General features: G+C 47.1%; 1 protein-coding gene across 6 annotated transcripts in view; it reads left to right on the top strand.

Moving 5' to 3' along the window:
- gabrb3 (gamma-aminobutyric acid type A receptor subunit beta3) overlaps positions 1 to 23,251 on the top strand; it is a 649,138-nt gene that overhangs the window by 577,376 nt on the left and 48,511 nt on the right. For all 6 annotated transcript variants that reach the window (XM_078402114.1, XM_078402113.1, XM_078402116.1 and 3 more), the window contains 2 exons: positions 16,948 to 17,030; positions 20,322 to 20,459. In XM_078402114.1, coding sequence (XP_078258240.1) covers positions 16,948 to 17,030; positions 20,322 to 20,459 — 221 coding nt within the window. The remainder of the gene's footprint in view (positions 1 to 16,947; positions 17,031 to 20,321; positions 20,460 to 23,251) is intronic.

The raw sequence follows: 23,251 nt of genomic DNA on the forward strand, positions 1-23,251 counted from the left end.
AACTCTCTGGGTGAAAAAGTTCCTTCTCACCTCAGTTTTAAATGGCCTCCCCTTTATTCTAAGACTGTGGCCCCTGCTCCTGGACTCCCCCAACATTGAGAACATTTTTCCTGCATCTAGCTTGTCCAGTCCTATTATAATTTTATACGTCTCCATAAGATCCCCTCTCATCCTTCTAAACTCCAGTGTATACAAGCCTAGTCTATTCAAGACTGGTCGGATAAGAATGGAGTCAATACAAATTCAGTTGCACCAAACTGGATGATGGTGGATTTGGAGGAGAAAGATGTTGTCGATATCTTAAAGGGCGGGGAGACGTTGAGAAAGACAAGTTTGGTCTGTCTTTTATCACAATCACACGGGAAGTCTAGTTTTAGCTTAGAGTTGCAGCACGGGAACAGGCCCTTCGGCCCGCAGAGACCGCCCCGACCAGTGATCCCCGCACATTAGCACTATCCTACACACACGAGGGACAATTTACACATACCAAGCCAATTAACCTACAAATCTGTACGTCTTTGGAGTGTGGGAGGAAACCGGAGATCCCGGAGAAAACCCACGCAGGTCACGGGGAGATCATACAAACTATGTACCGACAGCACCCGACGTCAGGATCGAACCCGGGTCTCCGGCGCTGCAGGCGCTGTAAGGCAGCAACTCTACCGCTGCACCACCGTGCCGCAGTTAACAGCCTTTGTGAGTTTAATAAAAATACATTTTGGCGCCGTGACTGAAGCGATAGCTGCTGAATATCAGGGATGGGAGCTCATGAAATCTGGAAAGAACAATATGTCCATATTGCAAATATGTGTTCGGGACTCCAGAAAAACACTTTTAACCTCATTGGGGTTTGCTTGAGATAAAAAGTACAAATAGTGAACAACGACGGAACCAGGTTTTCCTGTCACATCAGCAAAAACATGATGTTTACGACAAGGAGCAACCAACTCTTGAGAGAAAAATATATTTCTGCTGCTGTGCATTACTTTTCCATTTCAGTTTAGTTTAGTTTAGAGATACAGCACAGAAACAGGCCCATCAGCCTGCACCGACCAGCAATCCCCACTCATCAACACATTCTACACACACGAGGGACAATTTACATTCATACCAAGCCAATCAACCTGCAAATCTGTGCGCCTTTGGAGTGTGTGAGGAAACCGAAGATCTCGGTGAAAACCCACACAGGTCACGGGGAGAACGAGCAAACTTTGTTATCAGGCCATTGATCCCCACTATGTTCTACGAGTCAGGAGAGCAAGGGGCCTGGAAGGAGAAGATCTCTTTGTGATTATCATTAACTCAGCCAATGGATTGTGAAGGGAGAGGGTTCAGCAGGAATACCACAGTCCCTGCTTTCCTCGTCTTAAAGGTCCAGCACCCAACATAAAAGGGCGGCTCGGTAACGCAGCCTTACAGCGCCAGCGACCTGGCAGAGATCCTGACTACGGGTGCTGTCTGTAAGGAGTTTGTACATTCTCCCCATGACCTGCGTGGGTTTACTCCGGTTGCTCTGGTTCCCACACACACTCCAAAGGCATAGAAACATAGAAAAATAGAAAATAGGTGCAGGAGTAGGCCATTCGGCCCTTCGAGCCTGCACTGCCATTCAATATGATCATGGCTGATCATCCAACTCAGTATCCAGTACCTGCCTTCTCTCCATACCCCCTGATCCCTTCAGCCACAAGGGCCACATCTAACTCCCTCTTAAATATAGCCAATGAACTGGCCTCAACTACCTTCTGTGGCAGAGAATTCCACAGATTCACCACTCTCTGTGTGAAAAAAAACTTTCTCATCTCGGTCCTAAAAGACAGTGCAGGTTTGTCGATTAACTGGCTTTGGTAAAAATTGTAAATCGTCCCTTGTGTGTGGTGTGTGTGGTGTGTGTGTGTGATAGTGTTAATATGCGGGGATCGCTGGTCGGTGCGGAATCAGTGGGCCGAAGGGCCTGTTTCCGTGCTGTATCTCTAAGCTAAATTGAAATGAAGGCTATTGCCCCAGAAACCTAAAATCCCAAGCTTTTAGGCCTCTCTATCAATTAGAGTACAGCCGTTCCTAAATTTAGGAAATAAACACGCTCCTGGAAAATGTTTCATTAAGCGACGTGCAATAAATCAAAAAGGCTGGGCGAAAGGTGGTATTTTGGTTAGTGTACTGAAAGGGCAGTGAGAGCAGACTATTCGCCAAGTGAAAAATAGCTTTGTAAATTAATGACGCATTCCCGAAAGCACCTATGGAATTCTAATGAACATCGATAAATCAAGGAATACCTGTAAATGTCCAGAACGTGTCCCAGGAGAAGAATGGAGAGGTTGGACAAACTCCGATTGTTTTCTCTGGAATGTCGGAGGTTGAGGGGAAACCTCATAGAAGCTGTTATCAGGCAACTGAATCGTCCGACCACAATCAGAGAGCAGTGCTGAACTACTATCCAACCTCTTTGGTGACCCTCGGGCTTTCCTTGATCGGACTTTGCTGGCTTTACCTTGCACTAAGCATTATTCCCTTATCACGTAGGGGGGAAAAAAATGGCCTCCTCCATTGTCAGAGTGAGGCCCAGCGCAAATTGGAGGAACAGCACCTCATATTTCGCTTGGGCAGCTTACACCCCAGCGGTTTGAACATTGACCTCCCACTTCAGGTAGTCCCTGCTTCCCCTCTCTATCTCCTCCCTCTTCCCAGTTCTCCTACTAGTCTTCCTGTCTCTGTCTACATCCTATCTTTGTCCCGCCCCCTCCCCTGACATCAGTCTGAAGAAGGGTCTCGACCTGAAACGTCACCCATTACTTTTGTCCTTAGATGCTGTCTGACCCACTGAGTTACTCCAGCATTTTGTCTACATACTGTAACTGACTCGATTGTAATCATGTCTTATCTTTCTACTGACTGGATAGCACGCAACAAAAGCTTTTCACTGTACCTTGGTACACGTGATAATAAACTGAACTAAATAAACTATATACAATCATGAAAGGCATAGATTGAGTGGGCAGTCGGTACCAATTTTCCCAGAGTGGAAATGACAAAGACGAGAAGGCATAACTTTAAGGTGGGAAGGGCATGGCTAAAGTTTGCAGGAGATGTTGTAGGCAAGCTTTTTGTTTTACACAGAGGCTCGTGGATGCCTGGATCGCACTGCCAGGAATGATGGTGGAGGTAGATACGATAGTGGTAGAGAGTAGAGGTTAAGAGAAACATAGAAACATAGAAAATCGGTGCAGGAAGAGGCCATTTGGCCCTTCGAGCCAGCAACGCCATTCATTGTGATCATGGCTGATCATCCACAGTCAGTAACCTGTGCCTGCCTTCTCCCCATATCCCTTGATTCCGCTAGCCCCTAGAGCTCTGTCTAACTCTCTCTTAAATTCATCCAGTGAATTTGCCTCCACTGTCTTCTGTGGCAGATAATTCCACAAATTCACAACTCTCTGGGTGAAAATGTTTCTTCTCACCTCAGTTTTAAATGGCCGCCCCTTTATTCTTAGACTGTGGCCCCTGGTTCTGGGCTCCCCCAACATTGGGAAATTTTTTCCTGCATCTAGCTTGTCTATAGGATCCCCTCTCATCCTTCTAAACTCCAGTGAATACAAGGTTCGCAGAGAGACACATGGATATAGAGGGATATGGATCACATCTCCGGAACTAGTGTGCTATGAGGCTCTGCTGTATTCTGGACTCTATCTTTCACAATGCCCTACCTATTCTACTAGAGTTTGGGGTGATTGTATTTGTGTACAATATTATCTCATTTGATGGGATAGCATGTAAAACAAACCTATACATGCAGGCAGATTATCTTGGCATTATATTCGGAACGGAGATTGTGGGTTGAAGAGCATGTTCCTCTGCTGTTCTTTTCATAAGTTCATAAATTCATAAGTGACAGGAGCAAAATTAGGACATTTGGCCCAAGTCTACTCTGCCATTCAATCATGGCTGGTCTATCTCCCCCTCCTAACCCCATCCCATTCTCCTGCCTTTCCCCCATAACCCCTGACACCCGTACTAATCAAGAATCTATCACTACCTTAAAAATACCTTCCACATGTTCACCGCCCTCTGACTGAAATAAATTCCTCCTCATCTCCTTCCTAAATGAACGTCCTATAATTCTGAGGCTATGACCTCTAGTCCGAGACTCTCCCACTAGTGGAAGCATCCTCTCCACATCTACTCTGTCCAGGCCTTTCGCTATTCGATAGTTTTCAATGAGGTCCCCCTCAATGAACTCCAGTGAGTGCAGGCCCAGTTCCACGTTCTTTGTAAAGGGCAATGAAAATCTGGGATACTGTGCTCTACCTTTCTATGTTTTATGTCAATGCAAGAAGTAGGAGAAGGTGCATGCCATTCTGATCTGACACTCAATGGGTCGTGTGAACAGCAACATAATTCTATTGTGTCGAAAGGAACTGCAGATGTTGGTTTAAAACCGAAGGTAGACACAAAAAGCTGGAGTAACTCAGCAGGTCAGGTAGCATCTCTGGAGAAAAGGGATAGGCGACGTTTTAGGTGGAGGAAGCTGTTTACAGATGTAACACTGCAAAGCATTTGGATGAACCTACTCACAGTATGTCACAGAAGGAGGGTGGCACAGTGATGCAGCACGGTGGCGCAGTGGTAGAGTTGCTGCCTTGCAGCGCCAGGGACACGGTTTCGATCCTTACCTTAGACGCTGTCTGTACGGAGTTCGTACGTTCTCTGTGACCTCTGGGTACTCCGGTTTACTCCCGCATTCCAAAGACGTGTAGCGTTTATAGGTTAATTTTCATTTCTGTAAATTGTCCCTAGTGTGTAGTAGAGAACTAATATCTGAGTGATTACTGATTTGTGCGGACCCGAGCTGAAGGGCCTGTTTCCATGCAGTACTTTGCTTTAGTTTAGAGACACAGCGCAGAAAGAGGCCCCTTTCGGCCCACCGAGTCCGCACCGACCAGTGATCCCCGCACATTAACACTATCTTACACACACTAGGGACAATTTACATTTATACCAAGCCAATTAACCTACAAACCTGTACGCCTTTGGAGTGTGGGAGGAAACCGAAGATCTCGGAGAAAACCCACGCAGGTCACGGCAAGAACGTACAAACACCGAACAGACAGCACCTGTCGTCAGGATCGAACCCGGGTGTCTGGCGCTGTAAGGCAGGAACTCCACTGCTGTGCCACCATGCCGCCCATTTCCGTCCCTACTGTCCCTGTGGCCACGCGGGTTTCACCTGAGGGCTCCGGTTTCCACATTCCAAAGACGTGTAGGTTTTTGGGTCAATTGGCCTCTGTAAATTGTCCCTTGTGTGTAGGATATAACTAATATATGGGGGATTGCTGGTTGGTGCGGACACGTCGAGCTGAAGGGCCTGTTTCCATGCAGTATCTTTAAAACTAAAACTAAAAGAGGCCAATCAGCCCACTGGCTCCGTGCTGGCTCCCAGCGGAACAATCCCACGATAGAGTCATAGAGTGATACAATGTGGAAACAGGCCCTTCGGCTCAACTTGCCCACACCGGCCAACATGTCCCAGCTACACTAGTCCCACCTGCCTGCGCTTGATTCAGATCCCTCCAAACCTGTCCTATCCATGTACCTGTCTAACTATTTCTTAAACATTGGGATAGTCCGAACCTCAACTACCTCTTCTGGCAGCTAGTTCCATACACCCACCACCCTTTGTGTGGAAAACGTTAGCCCTCAGATTCCTATTAAATCTTTTCCCCTTCCCCTTCACCTTCAACCTATGTCCTCTGGTCCTCGATACACCTACTCTTGGAAAGAGACTGTGCATCAACCCGATCTATTCCGCTCATGATTTTATAGGCCTCAATTAGATCATCCCTCATCCTACTGTGCTCCAAGGAATAGTGTACCAACCTATTCAACCTCTCTCAATAGCTCAGACCCGCTAGATCTGGCAACATCCTCGTAAATCTTCTCTCTACCCTTTCCAGCTTGACAACATCTTTCCTTTAACATGGTGCCCAGAACTGAACACAATACCCTAAATGCGGCCTCATCAAAATCTTGTGCAACTGCAACTGTTTTCAAGAGAGAGTTAGATTTAGCTCTTGCAGCTAAAGGAATCAAGGGATATGGGAAAAAAGCAGGAATGGGGTACTGATTTTGGATGGTCGGCCATGATCATATTGAATGGCGACGCTGGCTCGAAGGGCCAAATGGCCTACTACTGCACCTATTTTTTATGTTTCTATACAACATGACCTCCCAACTCTACACTCGCTGATTCTAGAATCAGTCCGATTCCCCTCTCGTTGCCCAGTGACTTTTCCTCTCACATGATCATTAACTCCCGTTTGATTCTTCTGCCAATCACCCACTTCAAAGCATACTTTGAAGTAGCCAATTAACATCAGGATGTGACGGAAAGCAGATGCACCCAGGGGAAGGCCCATGAAGATGCTTCAACTAGGGCAACTCAATGACAGAAAACTTCAATCACATTCCCCGGAGGTATTCGGTTCAATGGTTTAATTTAGAACGTACTGCTCCACGCAGATACCAAGAGCAGAAGTAAGCCAGAAGTAGTCTCTACGACCACTGATTCACTTCGAGTCCATGGGATTTAGCCTTGAAAGTACTCTACGATTTAAGCGAAGCTAGTCCCAGAGATTTACAACGTGCGTGTAAAGCGGCAACAAGTAAGAATTTTGTTGTTCTGGTTGTGAAGGAAAGATAGGTCAGCCATCATTGAATGGCGGTGTAGACTTGATGGGCCGATTGGCCTAATTCAGCTCCGATGATATATGAACTTATGAACTGTTGCCTTACAGCACCAGAGATCCGGGCTCGAACCTAACTGTGGGTGCTGGCTGAACGGAGTTTGTACGTTTTGTATACACTGGAATTTAGAAGGATGAGAGGAGATTTTATCGAAACGTATAAGATTATTAAGGGGTTGGACACGTTAGAGGCAGGAAACATGTTCCCAATGTTGGGGGAGTCCAGAACAAGGGGCCACAGTTTAAGAATAAGGGGTAGGCCATTTAGAACTGAGATGAGGAAAAACCTTTTCAGTCAGAGAGTTGTGAATCTGTGGAATTCTCTGCCTCAGAAGGCAGTGGAGGCCAATTCTCTGAATGCATTCGAGAGAGCTAGATAGAGCTCTTAAGGATAGCGGAGTCAGGGGGTATGGGGAGAAGGCAGGAACGGGGTACTGATTGAGAATGATCAGCCATGATCACATTGAATGGCGGTGCTGGCTCGAAGGGCCAAATGGCCTCCTCCTGCACCTATTGTCTATTGTCTATTGGTTACATATGACAATTAAACTCTCTTGACCATCAGCTCTCTGAACAAAATAATTTTTCATTATTTCAGCCCTTATCTTGGGGTAAAAATCAGATATTATACATTCATCGGTTTGATATTACTTAACAGGCCTATTCGCCACATTGTCTCCCGTGCGTCGGAGAGTGCTAGCATGCGGAGAGGTTGCTGGTCATCGCGGACTCAGTGGGCCGAAGGGCCAGTTTCCGCGCTGTATCTCTAAACTAGACTAGACAAAATATATTGGGCGATATATTTTTTTGTTGAAGCTCATTTGATTTTGATTTATGTTGAAGTTCTACCTAAAAGATGGAGACGACAGATGGGAATGCTGGTCCGCTGGGTGGGGAAATCATCTTTAGACTTTAGAGATACAGAGCGGAAACAGGCCCACTGAATCCGCGCCGACCAGCGATCACCACGTCCGTACACAAGCACTATTCAACACGCTATCCAACAATTTTACCAAAACGAATTAACCTACAAAACTGTACATCTTTGGAGTTGTGGAAAGTAAACCGGAGCAAACCCACACGGTCACAGTAAGAATGTACAGGACTCTGTACATAGTTAGGATCAAACCTGGGTCTCCAGTGCTGTAAGGCAGCAGTTCATATGTTCATAAGTCATAGGAACTGAATTAGGCCATTCCACTCAACAAGTCTACTCCGCCATTCAACGATGGCTGATCTATCTTTCCCTCTCAACCCCATTCTCTTGCCTTCTCCCCATAACCCCTGACACCCGTACTAATCAAGAACCTATCAATCTCCACCTTAAAAATATCCACTGGCATGGCCGACACAGCCTTCTGTGGCAGTAAATTCCACAGATTCACCTCCCTCTGATTAAAGAAATGAATCACCCTTCTCTTTTCTAAAGGTACGTCCTTTTATTCTGAGGCTGTGGCCTCTGGTCCGAGACTCTCCCACTAGTGGAAACATCCTTTTCGCATCCACCCAATCCAGGCCTGCTGGCCATTACAGCTCTATCGCTATGCCACTGCGCGGTGAGCCAGTTTCTCATCTGGGTCAGCAAGCGAAGATGCCCCTGTTGTCCCCGAGATCCACACATCCACCGGGCTGAATCGTGCAGTCTGTGGTTTCACAGGATTCCACTGGAACAAAGTTGTTCCAGAAAACACATGATCCTGAGCGGACACAAGGAACTGCAGATGCTGAGCAATGCACAAAGTGCCGGAAGAACCCGGCGGGTCAGGCAGCATCTGTGGAAGGAATGGACAAGCAACATGTTGGGACCGTTCTTAAGGCAACGTGGATAGGGAGGGGGGTGTTTACACTTCTGGCCACTTTTAAAATTAAGAGGTCAAAATGATTTGTTTCCGCATAAGATATCTTTAGTCTTCAAAGTGCACTGAACGAGCTGATGAATATTATTAAGGCCGAATTCAATAGATCCTTGTTAAGTACGTGTTAAGGGTGGCACAATGGCGCAACAATAGAATTGCTGCCTTGCAGCGCCAGAGACACGGGTTCGATCCTGACTATGGGTACTGTCTGTACGGAGTTTGTACGTTCTCCCCATGACCTGCGCGGTTTTTCTCCGGGTGTTCCGGTTTCCTCCCACATTCCAAAGATGTACAGGTTTGTAAGTTAATTGGCTGTCGGTAAGTTGTAAAACTGTCCCCAGTGTGTGTAGGTTAGTGTACGGGGTGATCGCTGGTCGGCGCGGACTCGGTGGGCCGAAGGGCCAGTTTCTGCGCTGTATCTCTAAAATCTAAAATAAGAGGTTGGTAGATTAGCATGTCAATGGGAATGTGGAGGATGAGCTTACAATCATATCAACCTTGATCTTATTCAATTGCTCAAGGGGTCAATTTCCTCTTTGTGCTCCAAATGTGTATGCATCTCATTCAGTTATGGTATGGATCGGTACTTTATTTGTCACGTGTACCGAGGGACAGTGAAATTCGTTTTTTGTACACAGTTCAGTACGAGTATTACTATACATAAACACTTAGATACATATTAGATAAGCATCTCAGATGTAGTACAAGTGTAAAGCAGTAGTACACTGAGACAGTATACATCTGACATCTATTAAAGGCTATTGACTGACTGACATCTATTACAAGGCTATTGACTGACATCTATTACAAGGCGAAGGTATTTATTCACAAAATGCTGGAGTAACTCAGCAGGTCAGGCAGCATCTCAGGAGAGAAGGAATGGGCGACGTTTCGGGTTGAGACCCTTCTTCAAGGTTATTGACTGACATCTATTACAAGACTATTGACTGACATCTATTACTTGGCTATTGACTGACATCTATTACAAGGCTATTGACTGACATTTATTACAAGGTTAATGACTGACATCTATTACAAGGCTATTGACTGACATCTATTACAAGGCTATTGACTGACATCTATTACAAGACTATTGACTGACCTATTACAAGGCTATTGACTGACCTATTACAAGGCTATTGACTGACATCTATTACAAGACTATTAACTGATATCTATTACAAACCCACTCTCCCATAGCTATCTAGACTACACTTCTTCCCAGCCTGCTTCCTGAAAAGACTCTATCCCCTACTCCCAATTCCTCCGTCTACGCCGCATCGGCACCCAGGTTTTCCATACCAGGTCATCGGAGATGTCCTCATGCTTTAGGGAAAGGGGGTTCCCCCCTTCCATTATAGATGAGGCTCTTTCTAGGGTCCCCTCGATATCCCGCAGCTCCGCACTAGCTCCCCCTCCCCCCATTCGTAACAAGGACAGGTGCAACACCTGTTCCTTTACCTCCCCCTTCGACTCCATCCAAGGACCCCGACAGTCTTTTCAGGTGAGGCAGAGATTCACTTGCACCTCCTCCAACCTCATCTACTGTTCCAGGTGTCAACTCCTGTATAGCGGCGAGACCAAGAGCAGGCTCAGCAATCGTTTCACTGAACACCTCCACTCAGTCCGTCTTAACCTGCCTGATCTCCCGGTTGCTCAGCACTTTAACTCCCCCTCCCATTCTCAATCTGACCTTTCTGTCCTGGGCACTCCTCCAGAGTGAGGCCCAGCGCAAATTGGAGGAACAGCACCTCATATTTCGCTTGGGTAGCTTACACCCCCAGCGGTATGAACATTGACTTCTCTAACTTCAAATAGCCCTTGCTTTCCCTCTCTCTCCATCCCCACCCCCTTCCCAGTTCTCCCACCAGTCTTACTGTCTCCAACTACATTCTTTTCCTGTCCCACCCACTCCCCTGACATCAGTCTGAAGAAGGGTCTCGACCCGAAACGTCACCCATTCCTTCTCTCCGGAGATGCTGCCTGTCCCGTTGAGTTACTCCAGCATTTTGTGTCTACCTTCGATTTAAACCAGCATCTGCAGTTCTCTCCTATACAGTAGACAGAGTCGCCTGTTTGGCGCCATTTTCAAGTCCCAGTTGTTGTAAGTGCAGGAATCTTGATCTGAAAAATCCACTGGAATTCTTTGAAGAAGTAAATAGCAGGACAGACAAAGAAGAGTCAGTCGATGTTTAGTTTAGATTCGTTTAGAGATACAGCGTGGAAACAGGCCCTTCGGCCCACCGGGTCCGTGCCGATCAGTGTTCCCCACATATTAACACTAACGTACAAACTCTAGGGACAATTTTTACATTTCCCAAGCCAATTTACTTACAAACCTGTACGTCTTTAGAGTGTGTGAGGAAACCGAAGATCTCATCGAAACATATAAGATTATTAAGGGGTTGGACACGTTAGAGGCAGGAAACATGTTCCCAATGTTGGGGGAGTCCAGAACCAGGGGCCACAGTTTAAGAATAAGGGGTAGGCCATTTAGAACGGAGATGAGGAAAAACGTTTTCAGTCAGACAATTGTACATCTGTGGAATTCTCTGCCTCAGAAGGCAGTGGAGGCCAATTCTCTGAATGCATTCAAGAGAGAGCTAGATAGAGCTCTTGAGGATAGCGGAGTCAGAGGGTATGGGAAGAAGGCAGGAACGGGGTACTGATTGAGAATGATCAGCCACGATCACATTGAATGGTGGTGCTGGCTTGAAGGGCCGAATGGCCTACTCCTGCACCTATTGTCTATTGTCTATCTCGGAGAAAACCCACGCGGTCACGGGGAGAACGTACAAACTCCGTACAGACAGCATCCGTAGTCGGGATTGAACCCGGGTCTCTGGCGCTGCAAGCGCTGTAAGGCATAGACCCTATCGCTGTGCCACCGTGACCGCCGTCTAACAAAAACAGCAAATCTAAGTTGTTTGATTAGATTTTCAGAAAGCCTTTGATAAGGTGCCACACTTGAGGATGCTAACGAAGTTGAGAGCCCACGGTATCAAAGGGCAGATACTAGCATGGGCGGCAGGTTGGCTGGATGGCAGAAGAGTGGCAATAAAGGGGGCTTTTTCTGCTTGGCTGCCAGTGACTGGCGGAGTCACCAGCGGAGTCTACTCCTATCACCTTATGACCTTATGACCTCATGACCTCATGACCATGACGGCCCGCTGTCCTGGCAGCGTTGCAGGATCGGCCTGGCCAGGCGTAGCCGTGGTGTCCTCCGCTGTCGCTCCACCGCTCTCCGGTCCACGTGCTCGGCCTCTTGGAACGGCACCCGAGTCCAGCTAGTCCTTGGTATTTTGAATCTGATCTCATCTACGAGCCCTTGGTTGTGTTTCTGTTCCGAATTGACCCGTCGCCCATGTTCAGAGTTCGCAGCCTTGCATTGACCCAGTGAAAGCCCAGGGTTGCCGAATGACTGACTTTTGCCACATCCGTCACTCTGCTGCAGCGTTGTTTTCCCGCATGAAATGCAGGTGCAGTGAGCGCATGGCTGCATTCTCCAGCATCACCCTGAAGGCTCTCCCTCTTCCATTAGTTCTGGCACTGCTTCCAGTTCAAACCTGTAGAATCAGAAGCCCCCCCCCAATCATTTAACTGGGGTAGCGCCAGCCTGGTGAGTTGGCAACCGCAGAGTTTCAAACATTTGTGTTAGCTTGTGTTTTTTTAATGAACTTAGAATGTTTTAAATGTTATTAATTAATATCTGTGACATAATTTTTCTGTTGCAATATCATTTACAGAAATATGAATGTTTTTGTAAACAATATTGCAAATATATAGTGTGGGAATAGTCAATAGTCAATAGTCAATTTAGGGCGGCACGGTAGCGCAGCGGTAGAGTTGCTGCTTTACAGCGAATGCAGCGCCGGAGACTCAGGTTCGATCCTGACTATGGGTGCTGCACTGTACGGAGTTTGTACGTTCTCCCCGTGACCTGCGTGGGTTTTCTCCGAGATCTTCGGTTTCCTCCCACACTCCAAAGACGTACAGGTATTTAGGTCAATTGGCTGGGTAAATGTAAAAATTGTCCCTAGTGGGTGTAGGATAGTGTTAATGTACGGGGATCGCTGGGCGGCACGGACTTGGAGGGCCGAAAAGGCCTGTTTCCGGCTGTATATATATGATATGATATGATATTTGTCACATACACATAAATGTGCAGTGAAGGAACTGCAGACGCTGGTTTACTCCAAAGATAGACACAAAATGCTGGAGTAACTCAGCGGGACAGGCAGCAACTCTGGAGAGAAGGAATGGGTGACGTTTCAGGTCGAGATCCTTCTTATAGGGCAGCACAGTGGCACGGCTAGTAGAGCCCCTGCCTCACAGCACCAGATACCCGGGTTCAATCCTAACCTCGGGTGCTGTCTGTGTGAAGCTTGCACTTTCTCCCTGTGATGGCATGGGTTTCTTCCGTATGCTTCGTTTACCTTCCACGTCCCATGGGTTTGTGAGTTAATTGGCCTTTATAGAGTCATAGAGCGTGGAAACAGGCCCTTCGGCCCAACCTGCATGTACCATCTACGCTAGTCCCACCTTCTTGCGTTTGGCCCATCTCCATGTACGTGGCTAAATGTTTCTTAAACGTTGCAAATCGGTGATCTTCTAGGTTGCACAGGAGGGTGGACATACCACTGCTGCTGATAAAGATTTTAGATTGGAAACCGTTACCTCCGTCTACGCCGCATCTGCACCCAGGTTTTCCATACCAGGTCATCGGAGATGTCCTCATTCTTTAGGGAAAGGTGGTAGCTTTAACTGATCAAAATGTAGAAACAAAGAACTGGAGGTGCTGGTTTATTCCAGCATCTGAAGAAGGGCCCTGACTTGAAATGGCACCCATCCATTTTTCTCCAGAGAAGCTGCCTGACCAGATGAATTACTGCAGCACTTTATGTCTATCTTTAATTGACTGAAAGATTGATTGATTAAAAGATACAGCATAGAAACAGGGGCCTCGGCCCACCGAGTTCACATCGACCATCGATCACAAATTCACACCAGTTCTATGTTATCCCACTTTCGCATCCGCTACCTGCACACTCGAGGTAATACACAGAGGGTAACTAACGTACAAACCCGCATGTCGTTGGGATGTGGGCAGTAACCCACTCGTTCATCGGGTGAATGTACACACTCCGTATAGACAGCACCCAAGGTCAAGCTCAAACCCTGGTCTCTGGCACTATGAGGCAGCAACTCAACCAGCTGTGCCACTGTGCTGCCTTAAATGTGAAGTAATGAATTCTATTTCTGAATTTATTTTGTGGAATCTAAGTTTGCTGGATGATGCATTACTGTGTACTTCATTGTTAAACACAAGTGCATCATCTTTGCTACTCTCAGTGGAGTTTCATGGAAGCAGAAGATTATTCCATTAACCTCAGCAATGGAGAGGGTTTGTGAGAAAATAACTGCAGATGCTGGTACAAATCGAAGGTATTTATTCACAAAATGCTGGAGTAACTCAGCAGGTCAGGCAGCATCTCAGGAGAGAAGGAATGGGCGACGTTTCGGGTCGAGACCCTCATGTGAAGTCGTTCACAATGCAGTCTGGTACATTTAAGACATTCCTCACTTCGGTGCATGTTGAAACGGTCTAGTTGAGGAGTGCACCTGTCTTAATCTTGGTCCAATCCAGCCAAATGCAATTGACGTCAAGGGTACATCTGCCTTGAATCCAATTTGGTGAATCATTGGAATCTGGTGAATCAGGTCACTGTGATCTCCAAATGTTTCACAGTCAATACGAAACAGTGTCTGACACCTCTCAACTAGCACAACTTTTTGTGAAATACACACCCGGTGGGCCGGATTAGATAACCAGTGAAGAAATGCCTCGTTGAATCTTACTGAATAGCGAAAGGCCTGGATAGGATTGCATACAGTTTTGGTCTCCCATTCTGAGGAAAGACATTCTTGCCATAGAGGGAGTACAGAGAAGGTTCACCAGATTGATCCCTGGGATGGCAGGACTTTCATATGAAGAAAGACTGGATAGACTCGGCTTGTACTCGCTGGAATTTAGAAGATTGAGGGGGGATCTTATAGAAACTTACAAAATTCTTAAGGGGTTGGACAGGCTGGATGCGGGAAGATTGTTCCCGATGTTGGGGAAGTCCAGAACAAGGGGTCACAGTTTAAGGATAAGGGGAAGTCTTTTAGGACCGAGATGAGAAAGTTCTTTTTCACACAGAGAGTGGTGAATCTGTGGAATTCTCTGCCACAGAAGGTAGTTGAGGCCAGTTCATTGGCTATATTTAAGAGGGAGTTAGATGTGGCCCTTGTGGCTAAAGGGATCAGGGGGTATGGAGGGAAGGCAGGTACGGGATACTGAGTTGGATGATCAGCCATGATCATATTGAATGGCGGTGCAGGCTCGAAGGGCCGAATGGCCTACTGCTGCACCTATTTTCTATGTTTCTATAGAGATCCATGGATAGGCTGGGTTTAGAGGGATTTGGGCCAAAAGCCGGCAGGTGGGACGAGTGTAGATGGGGAATGTTGATCGGTATAGGCAAGTCGGGCCGAAGGGCCTTTTTTCCACTCTATATGACTCTATGAACTCAGCAGGTGAGGTAGCATCTGCGAAGACCATGGCTAGGTGATGTTTCGGGTTGGGATGAATCGAAACATCTGAAGATGGTTCAGACCCACAAACATTATCTATCCAAGTTCTCCAGAGATGCTGCCTGACCCGCCGAGTTACTCCAACACTTTATGCCCATTCCATACAACTCATTCAGCGTGCCACAAATGACTTGACCTGTTGTACGGCTCAATGAATCTGCAGCGACCCCATCACCCACGTCTCCTACATGAATCCCATTTTTACACACCGAGGGAAAGTTACAGTGGCCAACAAGCCCAACGACTGGCGTGTCTTTGGGATGTGGTAGGGAACTCCAGGCAGTCAAAGTGAGAAGCTGCAACCTTCATACGAATGGCACCCGTGATCAGGATGGATAGCCGTGTCTCCAGCACTCTGAACCGTGGCTCTACCTGCTGCACCTTCCTGCCACCCCAACTGCCCAAAGCAGATGGGCGGCACAGTGGCATAGCATTAGAGCTGCTGCCTCGTAGCACCAGAGACCCGGGCTCGTTCCTGACTACGGGTGCTTGTCTGCACAGAGTTTGTACGTCTCCCCTCCCCTCCCCCCCCTCCCCCCCCCCCCGTGACCTGCGTGGGTTTTCTCCGGGTGCTCCAGTGTTACTCCCACACTCCTAAAAAGTACAGGTTTGTAGGTTAATTGGCTTCAGTAAAATTGGTGATTATCCCTAGTGGTGTCGGATAGTAGCAAAGGTGCACTCTTCAACTAGACCGTTTCAACATGCACCGAAGTGAGGAATGTCTTAAATGTACCAGACTGCATTGTGAACGACTTCACATGAGGGTCTCGACCCGAAAGGTCGCCCATTCCTTCTCTCCTGAGATGCTGCCTGACCTGCTGAGTTACTCCAGCTTTTTGTGAATAAATACCTTCGATTTGTACCAGCATCTGCAGTTATTTTCTCACAAACCCTCTCCATTGCTGAGGTTAATGGAATAATCTTCTGCTTCCATGAAACTCCACTGAGAGTAGCAAAGATGATGCACTTGTGTTTAACAATGAAGTACACAGTAATGCATCATCCAGCAAACTTAGATTCCACAAAATAAATTCAGAAATAGAATTCATTACTTCACATTTAAGGCAGCACAGTGGCACAGCTGGTTGAGTTGCTGCCTCATAGTGCCAGAGACCAGGGTTTGAGCTTGACCTTGGGTGCTGTCTATACGGAGTGTGTACATTCACCTGATGAACGAGTGGGTTACTGCCCACATCTCAAAGACATGCGGGTTTGTAGGTTAATTACCCTCTGTGTATTACCTCGAGTGTGCAGGTAGCGGGATAACATAGAACTGGTGTGAATTTGTGATCGATGGTCGATGTGGACTCGGTGGGCTGAGACCCCTGTTTCTATGCTGTATCTTTTAATCAATCAATCTTTCAGTCAATTAAAGACAGAGACAAAGTGCTGCAGTAACTCATCTGGTCAGGCAGCTTCTCTGGAGAAAAATGGATGGGTGCCATTTCGGGTCAGGGCCCTTCTTCAGATGCTGGAATAAACCAGCACCTCCAGTGGTGATCGCTGGTCGGTGCGGACTCGGTGAGCCGCTGGGCCTGCGCCCGCACTGTATCTCTAAAGTGTAAAGTCCATGTCACTCAGCCTAGTGGGGGCTGAGGGGAGGAAAGTTCCGGGCGTTGACGACGAGCAACGGGAGTAGTTGATGTCTTGCGAAGATGATGGGGAATATGTGTGGCTTCCACACTGACCTTTTCGTTCCTTTTGCTTTGTTGCAGAATCACAACCACAGCTGCGTGTATGATGGATCTACGGAGGTATCCACTGGATGAACAAAACTGCACACTGGAAATAGAAAGCTGTGAGTATTCTCACCACCTCAGCACTGAAACATGACAAAATATTAGTTTAGCTTTAGAGTCGCAGAGTGGTACAGTGTGGAAACAGGCCCTTCGGCCCAACTTGCCCACACCTGCCAACATGTCCCAGCTACACTAGTTTCACCTGCCTGCGTTCAGTCCATATCCCTCCAAACCTGTCCTATCCATGTACCTGTCCACCTGCTTCTTAAATGTCGACCAGCGATCCCTTCACATTAACACTATCCTACACACAATAGGGGCAATTTACATTTGTAACAAGCCAATTAATCTACAAAGCTGTACGTCTTTGGAGTATGTGAGGAAACCGAGGATCTCGAAGAAAACCCATGCAGGTCACGGGGAGAACGTACAAACTTCGTACAGACAGCACCCATAGTCAGGGTCACAATTCCTAAATGTTGGGATAGTACCTCAACTACCTCCTCCGGCAGCTTGTTCCATACACCCACCGCCCTTTGTGTGAAAGAGTTACCCCTCAGATTCCTATGGAATCTTTTCCCCTTCACCTTAAACCTACGTCCTCTGGTACTTGATTCACATACTCTGGGCAAGAGACTCTGTGCATCTACCCGATCTATTCCTCTCGTGATTTTATCCACCTCTATAACATCACCCCTCATTCTCCTGCGCTCCAGGGAATAGAGACCCAGCCTACTCAACCTCTTCCTATAGCTCACACCCTCTAGTCCAGGCAACATGCTGGTGCAGTTCAGTTTCTTGTCACCTGTACCGAGGTACGGTGAAAAGCTTTTGTTGCGTGCTATCCAGAAAGCAGCAAGACCATGCATGATTACAATCGAGCCATTTTACAGTGACGTACAATGTCACTCGTAGTGTTACGTAACTCATAGTGTTTGTGCGTCCTTTCTAAGCAATTGGTGCTCCCCTGACCCCAATTTAAAAAAATCTCTAATTTAACCATTTAAAAAAAAAATGTCATCGTCTATATTAGCTTACTTTGATGTTTCTTCCTGAAAATTTATTTTAATATCTTGCTGTGTGAGTCTCTTCTCCACTTGGGAAGAATGCAACTGGGAGTCGAAAAACAGTAGGCACTTCATCGCTCCTGATTAGGCAGAGGCCTGATTCTCAACCATAACACCGGACAAACGATGCCCACATTTTAAAATCAGATTCAGCCTGAATGAAGGGAAACACTGGGACGCAGTTTGTTCTGTGTGCTCCGCTGCGGATGACTTCACATGTCAAAGGAATCCCGCCCCCGGGCTCCGACAGCGACTTTCTCGGTGGCCGGGAGGTTAAGGCCAATGTCGGGACATTGTCGAGATCCATCTGCTCTGCAGTGCATTGTCTCAGCACTGGCCGTTTCACTCAGTTCCGCGCGGATGGGGGAAATTTGCAGAGAAAGTAAAGCGCAGGACAGCAACAGCAACAGGACGTCTGTGCCAAACATCGCAACGGTTAAGCAATAATTAGACAGGCATATGGATAGGACAGGTTAAGTAGGATATGGGCAAAACGCAGGCAAATGGGACGAATGTAGCTGGGTCTTGTTGGTCGGTGTAGAAACATAGAAACATAGAAACGTAGGAGGAGGCCATTCGGCCCTTCAAGCCAGCACCGCCATTCATTTTGATCATGGCTGATCATCCACAATCAATAACCCGTGCCTGTTTTCTCCCCAGATCCCTTGATTCCACTAGCCCCTGGAGCTCTATCTAACTCTCCCTTAAATCCATGTGCAATGCTGACCACATCTCCAAACCTGTGACCTTTACCTTTTAAGAAGGACACAGATTCATTGAAACCACCTCCCACGAGTTTTCGCCCCTTGCAAACCTGTGGGCAAGTGTGAGCAAGTGTGGGCTGAAGGGCCTGTTGCCACACTGTAGGACTCTACAAACATGATGCCAAGTTAAGATCATCTCCTCTGCCTGCTTGTGATCCAGGATCCCTCTGTTCCCTGCATATCTTTGTCCTCTCAAAATCCTCTTAAATGCCACTGTCGTAACTGCTTCCACCATGACCCCTGGCAATGTATTCCAGGCACCCACCACTGTATGGGTCAAAAAGAATATCTTGCCCCACTCATCTCCTTTAAACTTTCCCCATCAAAACCTTAATGCAATGCACTCAACACTTTGACATTTCCACCCTGGATAAAAGGCCTTAACTGTCCACCCTGTCTACGCCTCTCATAAACTTTATAACCTTCTATCAGTTCTCTCCTTAGTCTCTGACGCTCCAGAGAAAACAATCCAAGTTTGTCCAACCGTATAGCTAATACCCTGTGATCTAGACTAGAGTAGACCTCAGGACATGCCATAAACAAAATGTAGTGTCATTATTTTCCTGTGTTACGCTGACCACATCTCCAAACTTGTGACCTATACCTTTAAGAAGGACACAGATTCATTAAAATCAACTCCCACGAGTTTTCGCCCATTTGCAAACTTGTTTATGAAAGAGCACTTTTATTATTGGCGGCCACAGTGGCGCAGCGGTAGAGTTGCTGCCTTACCGCGCTCACAGCGCCGGAGACCCAGGTTCGATCCCGACTACGGGTGCTGTCTGTACGTGGAGTTTGTACGCTCTCCCCATGACCGCGTGGGTTTTCTCTGAGACCTTCGGTTTCCTTCCACACTTCTCTCCAGAGGCATACAGGATTGTAGGATAATTGGCTTGGTGCTTATCGAAACATATAAGATTATTAAGGGGTTGCACAAGTTAGAGGCAGGAAACATGTTCCCAATGTTGGGGGAGTCCAGAACAAGGGGCCACAGTTTAAGAATAAGGGGTAGGCCATTTAGAACAGAGATGAGGAAAAACGTTTTCAGTCAGAGAGTTGTGAATTTGTGGAATTCACTGCCACAGAGGGCAGTGGAGGCCAATTCTCTGAATGCATTCAAGAGAGGGCTAGATAGAGCTCCTAAGGATAGCGGAGTCAGGGGGTATGGGGAGAAGGCAGGAACGGGGTACTGATTGAGAATGATCAGCCATGATCACATTGAATGGCGGTGCTGGCTCGAGGGGTCGAATGGCCTCCTCCTGCGTCTATTGTCTATTGTGTATGTGAAAATTGTCCCTCGTGTGTGTAGGATAGTGTTAATGTGCGGGGATCGCTGGTCAGTGCGGACTCGGTGGGCTGAAGGGCCTGTTTCCACACTGTATCTCGAAACCAAACTGAACTATTGAGGTCCTAATGGAAATCCTTCCAAAAGAACTGCAGTGCGTTTAAACTGTGAGTCTGCTGAGTAAGTGACGGATAGACGCATGTGACTAATGTCATCTTTACCTTCCACTTTCAGATGGTTACACCACGGATGACATTCAGTTCTACTGGCGGGGCGGAGGTGAAGCCGTGACTGGAGTAAATAAGATTGAGTTACCACAGTTTTCTATCGTGGAGTATAGGCTGGTGTCCCGCAACGTTGTTTTTGCTACAGGCAAGTCTCATTTCTTCATCAGGAGCTGTACACCTCTATAAGATCACCCTTCATCCTCCTGTACTCCAAGGAATACAGATCTAGCCTGCTCAACCTCTCCCCTATAGCTCAGGCCCTCGAGCCTTATAACGGTGCCGAGCTAGTGAAGAAAGCTAATGGCATGTTGGCCTTCATAACGAGAGGATTTGAGTATAGGTGCAAAGAGGTCCTTCTGCAGTTGTATCGGGCCCTGGTGAGACCACATCTGGAGTATTGTATGCAGTTTTGGTCTCCTAATTTGAGGATGGACGTCCTTGCTATTGAGGCAGTGCAGCATTGGTTCACGAGGTTAATCCCCGGGATGGCGGGACTGTCATATGAGGAAAGATTGATAAGACTGGGCTTGTATTCACTGGAGTTTAGAAGGGTGAGAGGGGATCTCATAGAGACGTATAAAATTATAAAAGGACTGGACAAGTTGGATGCAGGAAAAATGTTCCCAATGTTGGGGGAGTCCAGAACCAGGGGCCAGAGTCTAGGAATAAAGGGGAGGCCATTTAAAACTGAGGTGAGAAGAAACTTTTTCACCCAGAGAGTTGTGAATTTGTGGAATTCACTGCCACAGAGGGCAGTGGAGGCCAATTCACTGGATGAATTTAAAAGAGAGTTAGATAGAGCTCTAGGAGCTAGTGGAAACTAGGGATACGGGGAGAAGGCAGGTACAGGTTACTGATTGTGGATGATCAGCCATGATCACAATGAATAGCGGTGCTGGATCGAAGGGCCAAATGGCCTCCTCCTACACCTATTTTCTATGTTTCTATGAGCCATCTCGAGTATTACTTGTACAATTGAGATCGGGAAGGAAAAATAATGCATATTTCTAGTGGAGTTGCTGCCTCAAAGTGTCAGGATCGTGGGTTCGATTCCGACCCCAGGTGCCATCTGTGTGGAGCTTGCACATTTTCCCTCTTACTGCGTGGGTTTGCTCCTGGTGCCCCGGTTTCCCTCCACATCCCAAAGATGTGCAGGGGGGTTGGATAATTGGCCTCTGTCAATTGCCCCTGGCATGTAGCTTGCATGCATGTGAATAGACAATAGACAATAGACAATAGGTGCAGGAGGAGGCCATTCGGCCCTTCGAGCCAGCACCGCCATTCAATGTGATCATAGCTGATCATTCTCAATCAGTACCCCGTTCCTGCCTTCTCCCCATACCCCCTGACTCCGCTATCCTTAAGAGCTCTATCTAGCTCTCTCTTGAATGCATTCAGAGAATTGGCCTCCGCTGCCTTCTGAGGCAGAGAATTCCACAGATTCACAACTCTCTGACTGAAAAAGTTTTTCCTCATCTCCGTTCTAAATGTGGGATAAAATAGAATAATCAGGTGATCGATGGCTGGCATGGACTGAAGGACCTGCTTCCATGCAGTATCTTTCAATCAATCACCAATACAAAACGAACACAACTCAGATATCTGTCCTTAGCCTCTTACGTTGCCAGAGTGAGACCACTCACAAGCAGGAAGAATAGTACTTTGTATTCTGCTCGGGTAGCCCACAACCCAAGGGTATGAACATTGAATTCTCCAATTTCAAGTAATAACCCCCACTACCACTGATAACCCCCTTTCCACTGTCATAGAGCCATAGAGTGAAACAATGTGAAAAGAGGCCCTTCGGCCCAACTTGCCCACACCGGCCAACATGTCCCAGCTATACTAGTTCCACCTGCCTGCTTTTGGTCAAAATATCCGCTTAAACCTGTCCTATCCATGTACCTGTCTTCTAACTGTTTCTTAAATGTTGGGGTAGTCCCAACTACCTCTTCTGGCAGCTTGTTCCACGCACCCACCACCCTTTGTGTCCCTCCAACCTGCCCTACTGTGCACCCATTTCCCCAAATATCTCCCACCACCCAGTCACCCTGCTCTTTTCCCACTGCCGCATGCTCATATCTCAACCCTGAGTTCTGTTTTTCCCCTTTATTTCCCTCTTTCCCCTCTCCCTTATCTCCTTCCACCAATATCTCTCCCTGCAGCTTTTCATGTTGCTTCTTCTTCCTTTCTTTATCTGACACTCTATTGTCTCCTCATCATCTACCAAAGCTTATTTTTAAGACCTACTCCCGAGAAAGATCTTGTTCAGAAATAGTCAATTTATTTAGAGACTTACAGAGTGGAAACAGGCCCTTTGGCCCAACTTGCCCACACCGGCCAACATGTCCCATCTGCACTAGTCCCACCTGCCTGTGTTTGCCCCTCAACTGTCTAAACCTGTCCTATCCATCTACCTGTGAAGAAGTTTCTTAAACCTTGCAATAGCACCTGCCTCAACTACCTCCTCTGGCAGCTTGTTTCATACACCCATCACCCTTTGTGTGAAAAGGTTACCCCTTTGGTTCCTATTAAATCTTTCCCCCCTCACCTTAAACCTATATACTCTGCTTCCTGATTCCTCTACTCTGGACAAGAGACAAAAAAATACCAGCACACAGAATATAATGTTACAGCATTATAGCATGACATTTACAGAGAAAGTGCAGGGTCTGTAGTGAGGTAGACTGGAAGATCTGGTCTACACCATAGCTTATTGTCGGGCCATTCAGTGGTCTCACATTACAGTGCAGAGGTTATTCCTGAATATGGCGGTACCTGCTATCAAGGAGATATTGTTTGCAAATGTCTTCGTGAATAGTGTAGGAAGGAAACTGGAGATGCTGGTTTAAACCGAAGAGAGACACCAAAAGCAGGAGTAACTCTCTGCAGCATCTCTGGAGAGAAGGAATGTTTGGGGTCGCTCATGAACAAGAC

The sequence above is a fragment of the Rhinoraja longicauda genome, chromosome 7, assembly GCF_053455715.1.
Source record: "Rhinoraja longicauda isolate Sanriku21f chromosome 7, sRhiLon1.1, whole genome shotgun sequence".
In the NCBI taxonomy this organism is placed as follows: Eukaryota; Metazoa; Chordata; class Chondrichthyes; order Rajiformes; family Arhynchobatidae; genus Rhinoraja; species Rhinoraja longicauda.